The 16,525-nt window shown below is 46.1% G+C and overlaps 2 protein-coding genes across 4 annotated transcripts in view; both read right to left on the bottom strand.

Annotated features, from left to right (window-relative positions):
* The window catches only part of LOC144125144 (uncharacterized), a 41,939-nt gene extending 35,497 nt beyond the window's left edge, over window positions 1-6,442 (bottom strand). The window contains exon 1 of one of the 3 annotated variants that reach the window (XM_077658262.1): window positions 6,282-6,442. Coding sequence is in view for 1 of the 3 variants with exons in the window: in XM_077658261.1 (XP_077514387.1) it covers window positions 5,987-5,992 (6 nt within the window). In the remaining 2 variants the exon portion in view is untranslated. Of the gene's footprint in view, window positions 1-5,986; window positions 6,146-6,281 lie in introns of those variants that run through there. The other 2 variants (XM_077658263.1, XM_077658261.1) reach the window with 2 other exon arrangements.
* A 5,313-nt stretch (window positions 6,443-11,755) lies between these two features.
* The window catches only part of LOC144125143 (sodium/potassium/calcium exchanger 5-like), a 33,522-nt gene continuing 28,752 nt past the window's right edge, over window positions 11,756-16,525 (bottom strand). The window contains exon 10 of the mRNA XM_077658260.1: window positions 11,756-14,508. Within this exon, the coding sequence (XP_077514386.1) occupies window positions 14,186-14,508 (323 nt within the window). The 3' untranslated portion in view covers window positions 11,756-14,185. The remainder of the gene's footprint in view (window positions 14,509-16,525) is intronic.

Genomic DNA, 16,525 nt, shown 5'->3' with positions numbered 1-16,525 from the left:
ACCGTTAAATATCGGACTCGCAGTCAGCATAAAACACCAATCTCAATTGTCCTTTGCTAAAAATTGCGTACAAGTTGCGTTGGGAGTTCGAGATTTGTTTCAGTGTGTTGTATTTTATTTGGTTTTATGGCGCATAAGCAACTCAGACTATCTTGCGCCAAACACATGGCATAATTTATTTCAAGAATTTGGTGTCCTCAGCGAAAGTCCTTGACCGGACAAGGACTCCGAGGAGCCCAACAAATCGAATGTAGACCTCAGGCTTCTTCTCAGGCCTGAGAAGAATGGATGAGGTGAATCATAAAATGCGTCAAAGCACAAGGTAAGAATTTTTAGAATTAATAGTTCTGTGATATTATATTTTGTTTAAGATATCTACTTCTTTCAGAAGACAAAAAACAGACAAAGTTCTTGCAAGTGGATTATCTCCAAGTAAATTGGGGTAGAAGGAAATGCGTTCATTGTAAAATACACTAAAATATTTTTTCCTTAGCCGTTCGAGTTCTGTGCACGAGAATAGGATGTGATTTACTGTGAGTTCATCTCCACATTTCTCGCATAAAGGTTGGTTTATTGGTTTATGGGGGTTTAACGTCCCAAAGCGACTCAGGCTATGACAGACGCCGTAGTGAAGGGCTCCGGAAATTTTGACTACCTGGGGTTCTTTAACGTGCACTGACATCGCACAGTACACGGGTCTCTAGAATTTCGCCTCCATCGAAATTCGACCGCCGCGGCCGGGATCGAACCCGCGGGATCGAACCACTCAGCCACCGCGGCGGCCTTTCTCACATAAAGGTCTGTTTTGTTTTGTCAGTATAAAGTTATGTGTTAGGTGCGTGTGTCCGAAGCGCAGGCGGCATAAAATTACCTCTATAAAATTTTTCTGATGCCTTCATGATCTCCATTCTCCCAGGATAGGTTTTACTAAATGTCGTTTGTTATTTTCTTCATTATTCCATGTAGACTACCATTTTTCTTTAAGCTTAATTTTTACTAAGTTTACACAATCTGCATACGTTGTATTTACAGTCCCGACTTCCTTACGGTGAGCTTGAGCAGCGCACGTGTCAGCTCTCTCGTTGCCACTAATTCCGAGATGGCTTGGTATCCAACAGAGCTCAATTTCATGGGCTTGTATGTCAGCAGTTATGTTATGTATTATAACTCCTATTAAAGGTTCTGGTTTGGTTTATGATTTATGGGGGTCTTAACTTCTCATGTACACGCTTAGATCCAGCGCACTCGGTATTGGCAGCACATCGTCATTGTCATGACTGTGAGCAAGAGTGCTTCTCGATGCGGTCCACTGTCCTAGAACAGGTGGTTTAACGTTCCACATTTACGGGGACGCGGGCAAAAAAAGCAGATGCTCTTTTAAAATGAAAGCTTTAAGGCTCCTGTTTAGTGGGGTCCGCCCGGCGCCGTTGAGTCACGAAACTCCGGATGGGTCGAAAAGGTTTGGTGTCACACAATTGGAACAGCGAGATTTGAGTAATCCTGACATTACATAAATTGTGGTTGCAAAGTCGCGACATGACTCAAACGTCAATAGGACATGTAAGTACAGCCGAGCTGACTTATAACAAGCCTGACGGTCACGCGGATTGTTGTCGTTATATCCGAGGTTCGTAGTAAGTGAACATTTCATGTTAGACCGAAAAATAAGTCCGAAGTGCAACTCATTTGTGCGCATCTGCTTATGCAAACTAGGCCCTATTAGAGCGCTTCCCAAGCTCTTTAGCGCTGTCACATGCTCCTCGCCGATACCTTGCTACCAACCAGCTGTTTATAGGGACTTGAGTTCTTTAGTTGACTTTTGGGGAAAGGAAATGGCGCAGTATCCGTCTCATATCGACGGACACCTGAGCCGCGCCGTAAGGGAAGGGATAAAGGAGGGAGTGAAAGAAGAAAGGAACCGTTTATAGGGACGCCATCTAACTAATCGCGGTGGAAGCGCTCACGGTAGCATGTGGTAGGGCAGCCTCATCGTCATCGCCAGATTCCTGGCAGTGAGAGTTCTCGGGCTTCGCGTACTATTATTTTTGTCAGTGTATGGCTTCCGATTTCGGCGACATCATCCGCAGCAACGAAGCCATCCCAGGCGACACCAGGTCTGACCAACTGCGCATCCACCACGCGTTCCGACAAATCTACATGCATCTGATGACATGGGTGTTTGACAGCGTCCGCTATTCTTCCTGGGCTCATAAACTGTCTTATGGAAATAATTCCCGATTCGCTGCGTAGTCATTCCCATCGTCGCGGCGCTTGGTCGGTCAAATGCAATCAGTGTGTGCTGGAGACGCGCCGCCGACAGGACACCTTGAGCACGTGAACTATGCCCCTGCAAGTCAAGTGGCTGGTCTTGCTCGTCGCGTTCGCTGGCAGAAGATTGTGCGTGGTCACCGCAGTGAGGCGATGCAGCTCGGTGTTCGCAGTGCACGCAAGTCCAGCACGAGAAGGACCTTCCTTTTTTTATTCGCCATGTCATGGTCGACCTCAAGTCATTCTGCGATCAAATCTTCTGTCATCCGCATTCCTCCTCTAAACATCTGGCCAGGGGAACACTTGTAGAGTAATAAAATGAAAAGTGGCGCATATTTCAGGCCTTTGCGTGGTGCGTGTATTGTTTTAGAACGTTGCTTCCATAGCACTGCGTCTTGAAAATCTTCCCGGTTACGAACGGCGACCACCGGTCCCTGCCGTTCATGCTCGCACGTAGATATCTGCTATCGCGAAGCTCTCTGCACTTTCCACGAGCACTAGGCACCGCCTTCGAATGCATGCGTTTTTGACAGCCGCATCTGGTAAAAAGTTGTCAGCATAGCGTACGTCTGGCATTTCTTATTCTTGTGGCTTTTGCTTTTTTGGGTCCCCGCGTTATCTGCGTAGAAAGGGAGGAGGAGCTGACAGATGCTAGGAGACTCGTCTTTCCGCTCCTGAAAGAAGCGCTGGTTTTCGACTGCGGGGCAGAGTTTACAGCGTCTCCTCGTTCGCTGTGACCGAGTTGAGTCGCCACAGGTGTTCGTAGTATCCGAGACGGTAGCACCGTCTTCGTTCGTAATAAGCGAGCGTTCGTTATAACTGCCGCTGTTATAACTGGGCTCGACTATATATAAATTAAATGAATTGTGCTGGAAAGAGAACTGTGGTAATCAGCGGGGAATCGAATCCTGGTCCTTGGATTGCGAGCCAAACGCGCTAACCGTGGGCCACGCAGGTACTTTTTCTTTGTTGCATGAAGTACTATGCAGGCATGTTAGTACGGATTGGATAAAACGGGGATTTATAAACAAGTCTTGTCGTGTTTTATATAATGTAGTAGGTTATGCTAACGAGTACGTATGTGGAAAAAGATTAATTGTAGAGATGTGCGAGAGGCCTTTGACCTCTGCAGTGGGCCTAGTCTGGCTGATAATCATGGTTAGTTGTGTGTGACCGGAGAGGTAATAATTAAAGACGTAGTGATTAAGCGTGTAACGAATTGCATGTAGGCGAGGTGTTGGTGTACGCGAACCACTGTATGCTTTTGTCACGTGACCTGGTAACATTAGTAGACCACGTGATCGGATAATACGCTTATGAGACCAACTGGAGTCGCTTACGGGACCCATTAATGGCATTGCGTCATACCCTTACAGGCGGAGCTTAAGTGTCAAATGTTTTTCTACCTCTTTTACACCTGTACTATTTAATTACTATTGTGTAACAGACGGTGGGGTGATAACTGAAAACCTAGTACTCGCCTTCTGTTCAGCGCTGCTTACCCAAAATAATGCAAAGCGCCTACCGTGCTCCCATCCCGACGAAATCTTTTCATCAAGACCATTTAATTCAGCTTGGTTTCCACTCACTGCATATTCATGAAATTTTGTTCGTTCCATATAGCGTACAGCCAAGTTGCGTTAATAGCGACCTTACAGGCGGACCTATACAATGTACCTATTGGTACATTGTATCATGTGCTGCTAGAGGTACTAAACAATAGCGGAATGCAGGGGTCAAATCTAAGTGGTGTGAATGACTGATTCATTTGACTGCCTATAGGGGCACGCACATTCGAGCGCTGGAAAGATTAGAACAAAATGAGGTTACTAGCCTGATAGTCATCTAACATGACGTAGCATGCTCTTGTAAACCGCACATGCACCAGTGATGTATTATAAGCGGAGTTAAGGAGAGTAGGGCGAGGGCATTAACACAATGCATTGTGTTCAATTACTTCCCCCATCCCACACACAAAAAAAAAAGTTAATCAAAGTGGCTTTGCTTAGATTTCTAAAACATGTGGGGAAGGGCAATTCGGCGGGGGTTTTTAATAAAGAACGTGTTTCAATCCGTACTCCCCTCTAAATTTTCCCATTGTTGGCGCACACATCCAGAGTTAATGCTTTGGTTCGGTTTATTGCGGTTTAACATCCCAACGCGGCTCAGGCTATGCGGGACGCCGTAGTGAAGGGCTCCGGAAATTTCGGCCACGTGAGGTTCTTTAGCGAGCACAGATATCGCACAGTACTGTACAAGGGCGTCTAGAATTTCGCCTCCATCGAAATTAGACCGCAACCGCCGGGATCGAACCAGCGTCTTTCGGGTCAGGAGCCGAGCGCCATAACCACTGAGCCACCACGGCGGCAGATTCAGAGTTGATGATCAAGTGATGCCTCCTAAAAGCTGCAGGAATTGATTCAACAAAAGGAGAAAACGCACAGAATGTTCCTTGGAATAGTGCTTCTTTAACGAGTCTGGCACGAAGCCATGTCCGCAGTACGGCCTTTCCAATGCTAAACACGATGCAAAATGTCATTTTGCGACAAACATTTTCCTATACAAGTGCGATGGGATTAAAACGATACATGATGCGGAACGTCGTGTGTTTCCTTCCCAAGGTCAAATAGCTTGTCCTTCCGAGGCGCGAATTGCTGTATAGGTTTGGTCCAAGGCTTTTACCGGAAGACGTAGTTCAACCGAGTCTACCTTCCCTCCCTACTCGCATAAAAGTACAGCTTCAGGAGAAAATCTGTTTAGGCAACTATGGGTACTCGTGCACCTGTTTGGTGTGCGCGAAATAGTCCAAGGTAAATGTGCTCAAGACGCTGGGGATAACGTTATTTGTTTGCGTTATCTAAACTGATAATATCCGCACTAAAGCGAGATGAAATGTGAAGTACCCCTATCTGCGACGCCGTGAATCTGCCCGCAGAAACAATCCAAAGCAGAAACGGCAAAAAAAAATGGATGTTGGGATGAGCAAATGCATGCTTTCTGCGCGAGCAGTTGCACGGAAATTCAAACATAGAACAGCAATCAATATGTTTTCAAGTGAAAGTGGTATTAAGGAGTATGCTTTTAAACGTATATTCAGCATCGGTTCTGGCCTTGAAAGGTCCCTTCAGTTTCAGCAAAAAAAAAGAAAGCCATGTCCAGCTTTCTTCTTCCGGTAGAGTTATCTTTTACTAAGCACCATAAAATAAGCCGCGCTTCGTGGCCCAACATTGCTTCACAATAACCGAAGCCTTCGGACGTAAAATCATCTGCACAGAGATCTATTAGCTGAGCTGGTGATCTTAATATCACCTTGACCTTCCAAAGCTTTTTACATTGAGAAAAACGTAGCGAGAGAGAACTTAGAGCGTAATTAACCTGACAGCACACACCGATTCTATATCAGATACTGCACAACGCGCCCGCCTACGGCACCATTGTGCCGATTTTCGGCGCTAACTCGGTGGAAAAAATTTGCATTGACACATAGAACCAGTGGACTTTAGTATTACGCATATCACACCTATAGAAAAGGATAGCCGAAGGTGACGCCGGACTTCTGTTAGGCTCGGGCGTAGTGTTTTATTGCTTTCTTAGTTTATACGTAGCGTTACTCCATGGCTAACGAAATAGAATGCTCACATCTACGAAAAACAAAACGTCATACAGTCACCAGAGAAGTAACACGTTTCCCAATACAGAAGGAAACGATATACCTTACCTGCATCCAAGTGGAATTCAGCAGCCTCAATAGCTAGCGCAAAGGTGCGAACGGCGTTACAGTCAGCGAAACTCCAGTGTCAAAGCACAGTTGCTGACAATGTCTATTGCAAGCATGAGCGGTCGCGCCTTATACCCACGCCGACGACTGCCCGCACAAACTGACACTCGCGTGTCCCAAATGCTTCCTGTGGCCCCGCCCACCTTGCTGCGTGCTACTCGTACTACGCGTCACTCCAGTCAAAACATGTGGCAACGCGCGCGTGCATACCACTACGCAAAGCGAGTCGGCTTACCACAGGGCGCAAAACGACGCCTTTCAGTCGGGCGACGAAGTCGGTTCCTCCTACAGCGCCTTTCGGCGTCCTTGTAAGCCGACGCCTGGCGCCTGCCGACGCGACGGAGCAAGGGCGTGCGTATGTATGTACTACGCCGGGAGGCGATGTGCGTGCGTAGGGCTGTGGAAGGGAAGGAGGGGTTGTCGAAGATTAGTCACGTGACGGATAAGAATTGCCTCTCGATGCCAAGGCGAAAAAAGAAACACTAGCGGTGTTTGTGCGCCCTCACTCTAGTAGGGAAGTAAGCGCGATAGGCTGTCAGCTGTGAGCACGATGTGCGGCAGCATTGCGCTGCGCAACGAGCTACCGTCTAGCTACGGTAATCTCGCACTCGCGTTTTCTACCTTTGTCTTTATTTCCTACCGCTTTCGTCTTCTTAGTTTTTGCGCACCGTAGCTGTGAACCTAGAGAGGGTGGTGTGCACGTGTTAGTTGTTGTTGCATCCTATGCCTTCCCCAGTTTAGTAGTAGATATGAGCTTATGGTTTATGGGGGTTTAACGCCCAAAGCGACTCAGGCTATGAAAGACGCCGTAGTGAAGGGCTCCGGAAATTGCGACCCCCTGTGGTTATTTAACGTGCGCTGAAATCGCACAGCACACGGGCCTCTAGAATTTCGCCTCCACCGAAATTCGATCGCCACGGCCGGGATCAAACCCGCGTCTTTCGGGCCAGCAGCCCAGCGCCATAATCACTCAGCCACTGTGGCGGCAGATATGAGCTTATCACTTTATGTATTAAGCGAGTTATTCGGTGAATCCGTGTTTCGTGATTGCTCGGAATTCTCTCCATTTCACAGCGCCATTTGGGGCTTTTTTTGCAAGTTACAGCGTACAGATTTACGTGATCGAAGCATGGAACTCATTAACACGTGATATCGTACAAATAGACTCCATGTGCCAATTTGAAAAGGCTGTTTCCGAGGTATTGATGTGACGTCATGGGCGCTGTTTTGTGGCACAACGCCCAGCTTCGGCAGTTCCAAACAGGGCATGTGGCGATAATCTGATGAGATATGCCAGCAGAGTTTTGCTGCGCTAGAGGCGCCGCAAAATGGCCGCCACTGTGACGTCGGCGCATTACATTAGAGTGGACGGCGGCTTCTAGCCCTCCAATGGTTTATATTTGTATTTACGCCCCACCATTGTTTATCTATTGGTACATTTTGCGCGCATCATCTGATTTGCTTGCTATACTGAACCTGTATTCAAATTGTTCATTTATGCCTCATGTGCTGGCATGTGTTATCCATTGTGTAGAGTGTGTATTTTCTCCCATATTATCTCCGGGGTTCATGCGTGGAGTGTGCAACACTGCAACAATGTAGAAAGAAACCCACCATGTAACGGCTCCATGGGCCAGCAGTATCAATAAAAAAATAAAATAATGATTAACATATGCTATATAGTGATAGAATCGAAATCTTTAGGCCTGGAAAATTATACCTTATGACTTGAAAGTAATGAATACATGTTTCCTTCAAAATGTTTTGCAGCCGCCGCGGTGGCTGAGGGGTTATGGCGCTCGGCTGCTGACCCGAAAGACGCGGGTGTGATCACGGCCGCGGCGGTCTAATTTTGATGGAGGTGAAATTCTGGAGGCCCGTGTACCTTGCGATATCAGTGAACGTTAAAGAACCCCAGGTGGTCTAAATTTCCGAAGCCCTTCACTACGGCGTCCCTAATAGCCTGAGCCGCTTTGGGACGCTAAACCCGCATAAACCATAAAATGTTTTGCTTCACCTTCGGAAGGCGTCTTTTCATCTTTGAACCGTTCCGCTGCACTGCCTTACTTGTTGTGCTTTGAATGTGTGCATACCTTTGACTATGCATATCAAGTATGTCCGCAAGCACTTTCGAAAATATATGGTGTTTGAAATAGAAAAATATGTATATTGTCAGGAGCAAATTATCAGCCGCGGCGGTCGTCAGTTATTTATGCACATGGGCCTGGGAGTGGGAGCGCTCTTAAAAAGCAACAAAAGAGAAGGAGAAATGCGGGACAGCTATACTTGTTAAAAATTTCATCCCTCAGCGCCTCGATGCAGAACGATAAAACTTAGTCGAAAGTGGGGCAGAACGCTACGCAAATGCGTAACACATCGCCTTATTTTTATTTTTCACAAATATCAAATGACATGCAAGATTGCTCATTAAAACGTCTTTATGGGCGAGTTGGTGCATAACGATTTAGTAGAAAGTCATAGCGCAAACACAAGCAACCACTGGGAGTGGGCACACATACACAAGAGCAAAATGACAACTGATTTTATTGCCGGAAGGTAACACCTTATATAAGTCTTTTCGCCTTACATTGATGGTGACACAGCCAGCATAGTAGGATGCATGTGCAGGAAAGCAGAAGAATAGCACGTCAAATCAAGTTTGTTTAGTTTTCTCTTTTTTGTTTCGTCAACAGTTAACCGCTTCTAGAAAGTCAAACTCAGCAACACAGAGGGATAAGGACGGGGTGCTGAAGCACTAACTGACAAGTTTCCTTACGTGGTCGGCTTCTTAACTAGTCTGCGCCGTCTTGTCTGTACTTCTGCCAAGGATCGTTCTTCCTTCAAGCCATGCCACACATCATTCTCATTCACTTCAGTGAGCAACTAAATGTGCGTACTTGTCATCTGGCTTCTTTAGTTTCAGTGCGTGTTCTCCTAAACGGTCATTGAAGCAACAGCCAGTTTGGCCGGCATAAAACTTTCCACATGACATGGGATTAGAGTATACCACTCCTGTGGAACACTTCACAGACGGCGTTTCATGAGCTTTGTTACATCCACGATTTTGGCATCGCAAATGCATTGACGTAACTTTCGCAGCTTGTTGGGAGCCGAGAAAAGAACAGGCACGCCGTCCCAGCTTCCAACTTTTCTTAGATTGTACGAGATTCGGTGAATGTAGGGCACAAAGTTTTGTCTATAGGGACCTTTTGGTGATCTTCTGCTGTTCTCGCGTTCCGCACTTGAATTTTTGAAGGAGCGTCTCAGAAACTGCAGTCAGCAACGAACAGGGAAATCCTGGAGCCAAAAGCTGGCTTATCTGATTATTAAAGCTCTGACTTATCTGATTATTAAAACCTCACTCACCCAAGTTAACAGGTATGAGTACCTTGGTGTTCAAATAACAGATGATCTGTCCTGGAAGGCGCACAATGAGTATATAACTAATGACGCTAACGGCATGCTTGGTTTTATCCCTCGCAACTTTTCGCCGGCCCCTGTCCCTCTAAAACCGCTGCTGTATAAAACTCTAGTGCGCTCGAAGCTTGAGTACGCTGCCTCTGTGTTGGATCCGTACACTAACTCTCTCATTTCTTTAGGTGAATCAGTTCAAAACCGATCTGCGAGGTTTATAATGTATAATTACTCACGTCATGCCAGTGTTTCCCAAATGAAAAAACACTTAACCTTCCAGGTCTTTCCATACGACGCCACATTTGTCGCCTGTGCACTTTTCATAGAATATATTACACTATAGCAATAGCCTAATGAAATCCCTGTTTACTCCTCCACAGTACTCATCGTCTCGCAGAGATCACCACTTAAATGTTCATGTTCCGCAATGCAGGACTGGCCAGTTCATAAACTCCTTCGTTCCCAAAACTGCTTCGGACTGGAACTACTCGCCCTCCTCCAACGTCACCATTATGGACCATGTAAAATTTAAGGATGCCGTTTCTACTTACGTACTGTAACCACTCGTTTTTCAATATTCTGTTTATTTGTTTCGTAATATTAACCACTCCTCTCTGTAGCGCCTGACCTGCTCTGAGAGTAATAAAATGAAATGCTTTGAATTTTTTGTTGTTTTTTTTTTGGACTGCAGATTCTCTGCACAGTGACGCTATTCCTCATTTGATTGTCTGGGAGTGCGCCAAATCGTGCGGTAACAACTCCTTTTTCCCACGTGAGTAATAGCCCCAGCAAACGTGTCCTTCACAGAACGTGAGTTTAAGGTTTAAGGAGTTTAAGGACCGCAACAACATGGCTGATATGTAATATACAGCTGGATAAGGGTAACGAAGTTTAGTAGCAGACTGCAACATCTGCAACACCGGCTCCAAGCAAAATGCAGGTACACACAATAACGACCGCCCTCCTAGCTGTCCACGCATTCTCAGAACATGCAGTCGAGGTCTTCTAGCAGGGACGGCGCATCGGGTTATGCTCCGACGCTTGTGGCGACCTTCAGTTTGCGTATAGATATGCGTGCGTATTGTCCTACACTTGTTTCGCAGACGCCTTACACCCGTCGCAGCTTTGAAGGTGACAACGTCACTTCCGCGCAGAGTCCCCTCCTGGACAGTTTCCTGTGCGCCAGAGATGAAATAACCGAATGCTCTCACTCCGCCGGGGGGGGGGGGGGCTGTTTCATAATATGCGGACCACTCCTGGCCGCTGACCGAGATATAGCAACCCTTGTTATCGCTGGCGCCACAACAGGATAGTCCCTGACTGTTTCGGTCGCGGCTATCGTTTTGGCGCATGGCCAGACAGTAGTGCCGTTAGCAACCCCATCCTCACTTACAGGCACGCCCAGGCGCTAACAGAGAGATGTACTATTGCGCTCAATATGACTTGCAACGCGTGGCCAAATAAACGCTTTCTAGATGCACTGTGGTGCCGACAAGCGGCACGCTTTTAAAACTAACTGGAAAAGATTCTGTCATTTCGACAATCAGCAGACTCTCCTTCGTCGCGTGACCTTCCCAGTCGGATGGCTCATTTCTGCCCGGCTCCTGGGCGTACTTTTTCACAAACGTGCTTTCATGGTGAGGCCAGAGACATAACTACTAGCTATCATACTGCGCAAAAGAAATGTGCATTTCAAAGGAAGAACTGCAATTAATTTAGCGACAGCCCATGCTACCACTCCACTGCGCGCCTATCTGAACCCTCGTTGTCATCAATCGTAAGGCGCCACCAAACGTCAAATGAAACAAACCGAACTTTCTTGCGCACAGACGACAAGCGTAAACATCAATCAAATGCCATTCGGGTGCTTTTTGCGCGTCCGAGTGTCGTAAAGGGGCTAATGAACGAATGAAAGTGGCAGGGATTAAAAAAAAACATAACATCTACGCTTCATCTCGACGAGTTTTGAGACTTAGGCAGCATAGCGTAACCGTAGCGAATTTTTTTCCTTTGTGAAGTCAGCTGAATAAAAAATTAGCCAAAAGAGATGAAATGCTACCAGCGAATTGCATAAGGATTACAACGCGGAAGTCGTCGCGCAGGTGCCGGTCAAGCAAAGCGTTATCAAGAGCAGACGACGCGAAGGCAGAAGGTGGGGCTGATAACCGTTGGCTTGAGAGAATCCTTTCCGAAAAAAAAACAGCGCACCTTAGGACAGAGGCAGATATAACGACACAGCGCTGTGTCGTTATATCTGCCTCTGTCTGTGTCTTAAGGTGCGCTGTTTTTTTTTTTCAAATATGAATTACCAACTAGCCCGTTTGACCACCCTTGCAGGGAATCCTTTTCGTTTCGTTTTCAAGCGCGTTGTTACCGGCCCCACCGTAATTCCAGGAAGTTCAGCGACCACCAGTCTGGCTACGAATATCTGCCCTCTTGAGAGAATAAAATGAGTTCGCCACTAGCTCCCACCTTGTCATTAATGTGTCTTTCGTTGATCGTCTCCTTTCGCGCTGCTTCTCCCCGACCTAGAGGCTTGTCAGACGAAAAACGCAAATAACGCCAGTATACGATAAACAAATTTATTCGTGTGAAAGCACACTGCTAAAAGATAAATGTGCGTAAAATATTAGAATCTTACAAAGAGTGATAAACGAACGCCCACAGCTTGCGCCCAGTCGACAACACATAACACACAAAAAAAAAATATTGGTCACACTAGGCAGCTTCATCTCAACCCACCCAAAGATCGAAACATTGAGAGCTCGTTTGTTATTTTATTCTTGTTTCTCCTGCATTATTTTCTCGCGTTCGACATCGTTGTTACGGGTTTCACTGGCTCTCCCTAGCTTCAGCAGTGGAGAAAATATACAAGAGGAAAATAATTCAGAGGAACACTTAATTCCACTATGAATTCCATTATGCCCTGGCAGTGCGATAGCGGTAGCAACTCTTGATGCCTCTACCGGATGTGACATAACTTCCGATCTGGCGACATCACGCCATCTGGTGACGTCACTCAAGCCGACGGGCGAATTTTATGACCGACGACGCATTCCGGCTCCATGGGGCCAGAATGGTACCGCACAAAAACCCATAGAATGAATGGCATAGAATCAGGCATGAGTCTGACTGCTGTAACCTGCAACAATGACGAAGTGAAAGCAAGGAGGTAAGATATCGCCAATAAATATGGCAAGCATTGGAACTGGTGCTGCATATCATGCGCATTACTCGTTGCTGACAATGGCGAAACGTGTGATAGGATAGTTTACTATGATCGCCGTATTTGACAATGGATTTTGGGGATATTGTCATGTTGCCCTGAGCAGCTTTTTCACCCTTTTTCCCACCACAGTTTCGTGCAACATTATTTGTAGAAACAATTAAATCAAATCAGAGAACGTCATGAATACTGGTACCGCGAACAGATTCCACATGAAAACCTACTGACATCGTGCCACGCTAGACAAAAGTCTGCCTATAATTACCGATAGTTAGTCTTATTATCATGAGGAAGGAGAGTGAGAGAGATAGCTATCTTTCCTTCTGCTCGTGTGAACCGATTAATAAGTGCAAAAAGGGCAGGTCGTATATCACGGGTATAATAACAGCTTACAATAAACACGGGCAGCTCTGATGGGTCCACCCTAACCTTCTTTCTCTGCAGTAAATCTGTTGCGTGCATCCTGGTCAGAGCATCAACCCATGCAGACGTTTCGGAAATAGGCTGTTCTTAACGCCAGCATTTAAAACTCGCATTAAAGAATTAAGTTTTTTTGTTGTGAGCGCTATTATACTTAACCTGGAGTTATGAGCATGAAAACGCATGACATAACAAAACCTAAGCGCATGTATGCCAAAGCGCAGAACACGATTAGGGTGGTGACCTTCTCGTAGGTCGTTCATTTCCACGCATATATCAAAATTAACTTTGGCGAAACGGGACAGCAGTGAAACTCGCTTCTTCCGGTTGTTAAACAAGGCACGTAGCAGCACTTCTGGCAGTCATCGCAGCTTTCGGGTTGGTTGTAGGGTTTGAAATGACAGGCGCAAGAAGCATGACGTTCATGGCCAGTAGACCCCAAGGTAAGGATGCACTACGACACTTACCGTTTACATCGAACTTCGTCCGAAGGATCTTGGTAATAAGTAAATGGTACGGAGAAATAATAACTTCTCATGCACTTAGAAATCGACTGTTTGATTCCTTCATTCTAAGGGATAGAAGCAGCAAAAGGAAAAAGGTTTGACCTTTCTTCGACGGACACATTGACACGACGCTAAACGCTAGGAGGTTTGACATTGGACCCCACCACAGTAGTCGTTCTGCCACTTCCACCACCATATTGCACTGCGGCAACCTATTTCCTACACGTGGCGCTTATTTCATCACAACGGGTTAAAAAGGGTTCTTATAGCCCAAACTGCGAGTAATAATATATACATACGTTTGTGATACAGTGCATGCTATTTTTCTCAGATCACTACGAGTGTGAAACAAACCATCACCGAACCGTTCTGTGGTGCTTCCGTTGTGCAGTGCCCAAGAGCCGGTAGCCTCCAGGACACAGTCTCTCATTCTTTCTCAGTCATGGCAGATCATTGTCTAGGCGCTGCCATCAGCGCCTAGACTATTGGGAGCTCGACAGGCGGCTTGGCATTCCGATCAACGACCTTTCTGGTCACACACTAAATGATCCGAGAAATTTCTAACAGCGGTAGTTACAGACAGGCGAGGTTGTTGACAACGCCGAACACGTTCATCTCGTACATGCAGGCGAACACGATGTACCCGGCGTACAGCACCGAGCACGCGAGGCCAATGCGGAGGTCCAGCTTCCAGTGGAATCCCACCAGGAACAGGTATAGGATCAGCACGAGCGTGAGGAGGACGAAGGCGCTGAAGCTGACGCCGGCGCTGCTGAAGAGCACGCTGTGTTCGGAGGAGAAGAAAGCAGCCTTGACGAACCATGGTCCGCCCAGGCAGAACAGGATGTCGAAAACGTTGCTTCCCAACAGGTTGCACAGGGCCATGTTCCCGAGGCCTGCGCCAACAAAGCCACCCGCGCAGGTTTTGTTTTCCTCAATGCAGAAATGGATCCGGGACTCACAAGACACTTTTTTGAAGCTTTTTTGAAGCTTTTCGCACTTCATAGTTTACCTACCAGTAACAGTACAAGGCATTAATGTTATCATAAGTGCACATACACTGCATACAGGGACGCCACTTATACCGCACATTGCGTACATGGTCAGGAAGGTCGGAAGGCGGGTTATAATGTTATCCAGGTGAAGTTTTAAGAACAGCAATATTAAAAGAAAGAAGCAGAGGACGAAGAAAGTAATAGATAGCCTGATTAACAAACAACAACAACATAATGCATTGGCTGCTCCGGGAAATCAGTGACACAGCAATTTTTGCAGTAGTCGCTTCCCGAGTTTCTCATGTACAACCAATTTTTTTTTCTAACTTGAAATGCATATGCACATCACGGACAGATATATTTAAGCTCGGCTCCCGCAGTCCTGCAGAGGATCACAGTTTTCACCACACATTGTGGTGTTCCTTACCGCACTGCTCACCTTTAAGCTGAGATGACACGGAAAAACAAAGTTTTCCACGCGTACAAAAGCGATTGAGGCGGCTGAAGGGAGCAGTGGTATTATGGGGTTTCGCAATTATTTAGACGCAATTTTAGCTTCTTTGCAGCGACCAGTGTATGTGTGGACCCTTAAACTAGTCAAATTTTCCGCATCAGGAAAAGCCCTCAATGTAAACTGCGCAAAAGAACATTTTCTCCAGGTAGAACATTTTCCCTGTACTCTTTGCGCGGTATGTGCTCTACACTGGATAGCAGAGAGACAAAGATAGTCATTGGTGGGCTGCGGATTCACGGAAGATTGCTAGCCATTCAGCTGATATTCTTCCAGAGGACTGAGCACGAATGTCTCCGCATGGTTTTATAATTTTCATTGGCTAGCTTTGCCTGACCACGTAGAAATATTTTTTTTCCCCGCGAACCACATTCCGCAAACTTTTGTCAATGACTGCACACACTTGCATTTCATGCGCTCAATGTGGTGCTAAAATTCCTTAACTGTTAAAATGTGTCGCAATTTAGTGATCATTTTTCATGTTTTTTTTATTTTTACTTCCTAGATACTGAGATATTCCGACAGTTCATTCCAGACAAGATTTCGGTGTCCAGAGAGTGTGGCAAAGTTTTACGGTTGCGGGACCTCGTAGCACGATTTTTATTTCACGCTAAAATACAAAGGTAGTTTTTGTTTAGTTAGTTGTGTTATTAATCGGTGGTATCGATTCTCCAGGCTCTTTATTGTACATTTAGTTTAGGAGACGCATTTGCTTTCACAAGTTTTCATTTAATTGGGTGCACCAGAAAGAAAATACTTGATAATACGAGTTATGCTTTTCTGCTGTTGAACTCTTACATTAATTCAGGGCAAATCACAATAAATATAACATTACGAAAACCTCTCATTACAATTGTTTTCTTTGAAGGTGTTCTCTTTTATTTGCCATTCTACGGTGCGAAGCAACTCTTCCGTGTCGCCCATAGCTTCTTACAGCGTTCACGAGCGCATGTTCAGCCCTCACTGATATGAAGTGCCTGCCAAATTTCTGTTTAGGAAGAAGGTGTGGAGCTCCTCGATGACTCCCACCTCAATGCACAAGTACACGCTGTCTCCATCGCATGAGTCAGCCTCAACGGCTCTCCAGTCATCAAATGTGAAAGTTGTCTGATACTCCACTCGTCAGCCTTGAATACGTAAGATGGCAGTGGTGTTGGTTCACTTTCATGCACACGCAGGGCTGTGCGGCCGGCTACGTTTTTCTGACTGTCTCTCACGCGTGTCAGTAAACGTGACAAGCACGATTATTTTATTTTTATTTCACTTTATTATTCTTTATTCATGCAATGTAGACGTTAGAATTCAGTTCTTGTTAGTCGGGCTGTCCTTTCTTTACTATTATTCTACGCCAAGAACAGCTGCATAGCCTGTCACATTTAGGTGTCAGGCAAGTACAACTGTGTCCTC

The sequence above is a fragment of the Amblyomma americanum genome, chromosome 3, assembly GCF_052857255.1.
Source record: "Amblyomma americanum isolate KBUSLIRL-KWMA chromosome 3, ASM5285725v1, whole genome shotgun sequence".
Classification (NCBI taxonomy): Eukaryota; Metazoa; Arthropoda; class Arachnida; order Ixodida; family Ixodidae; genus Amblyomma; species Amblyomma americanum.
This window is presented reverse-complemented; position numbering and strand designations above follow the sequence as displayed.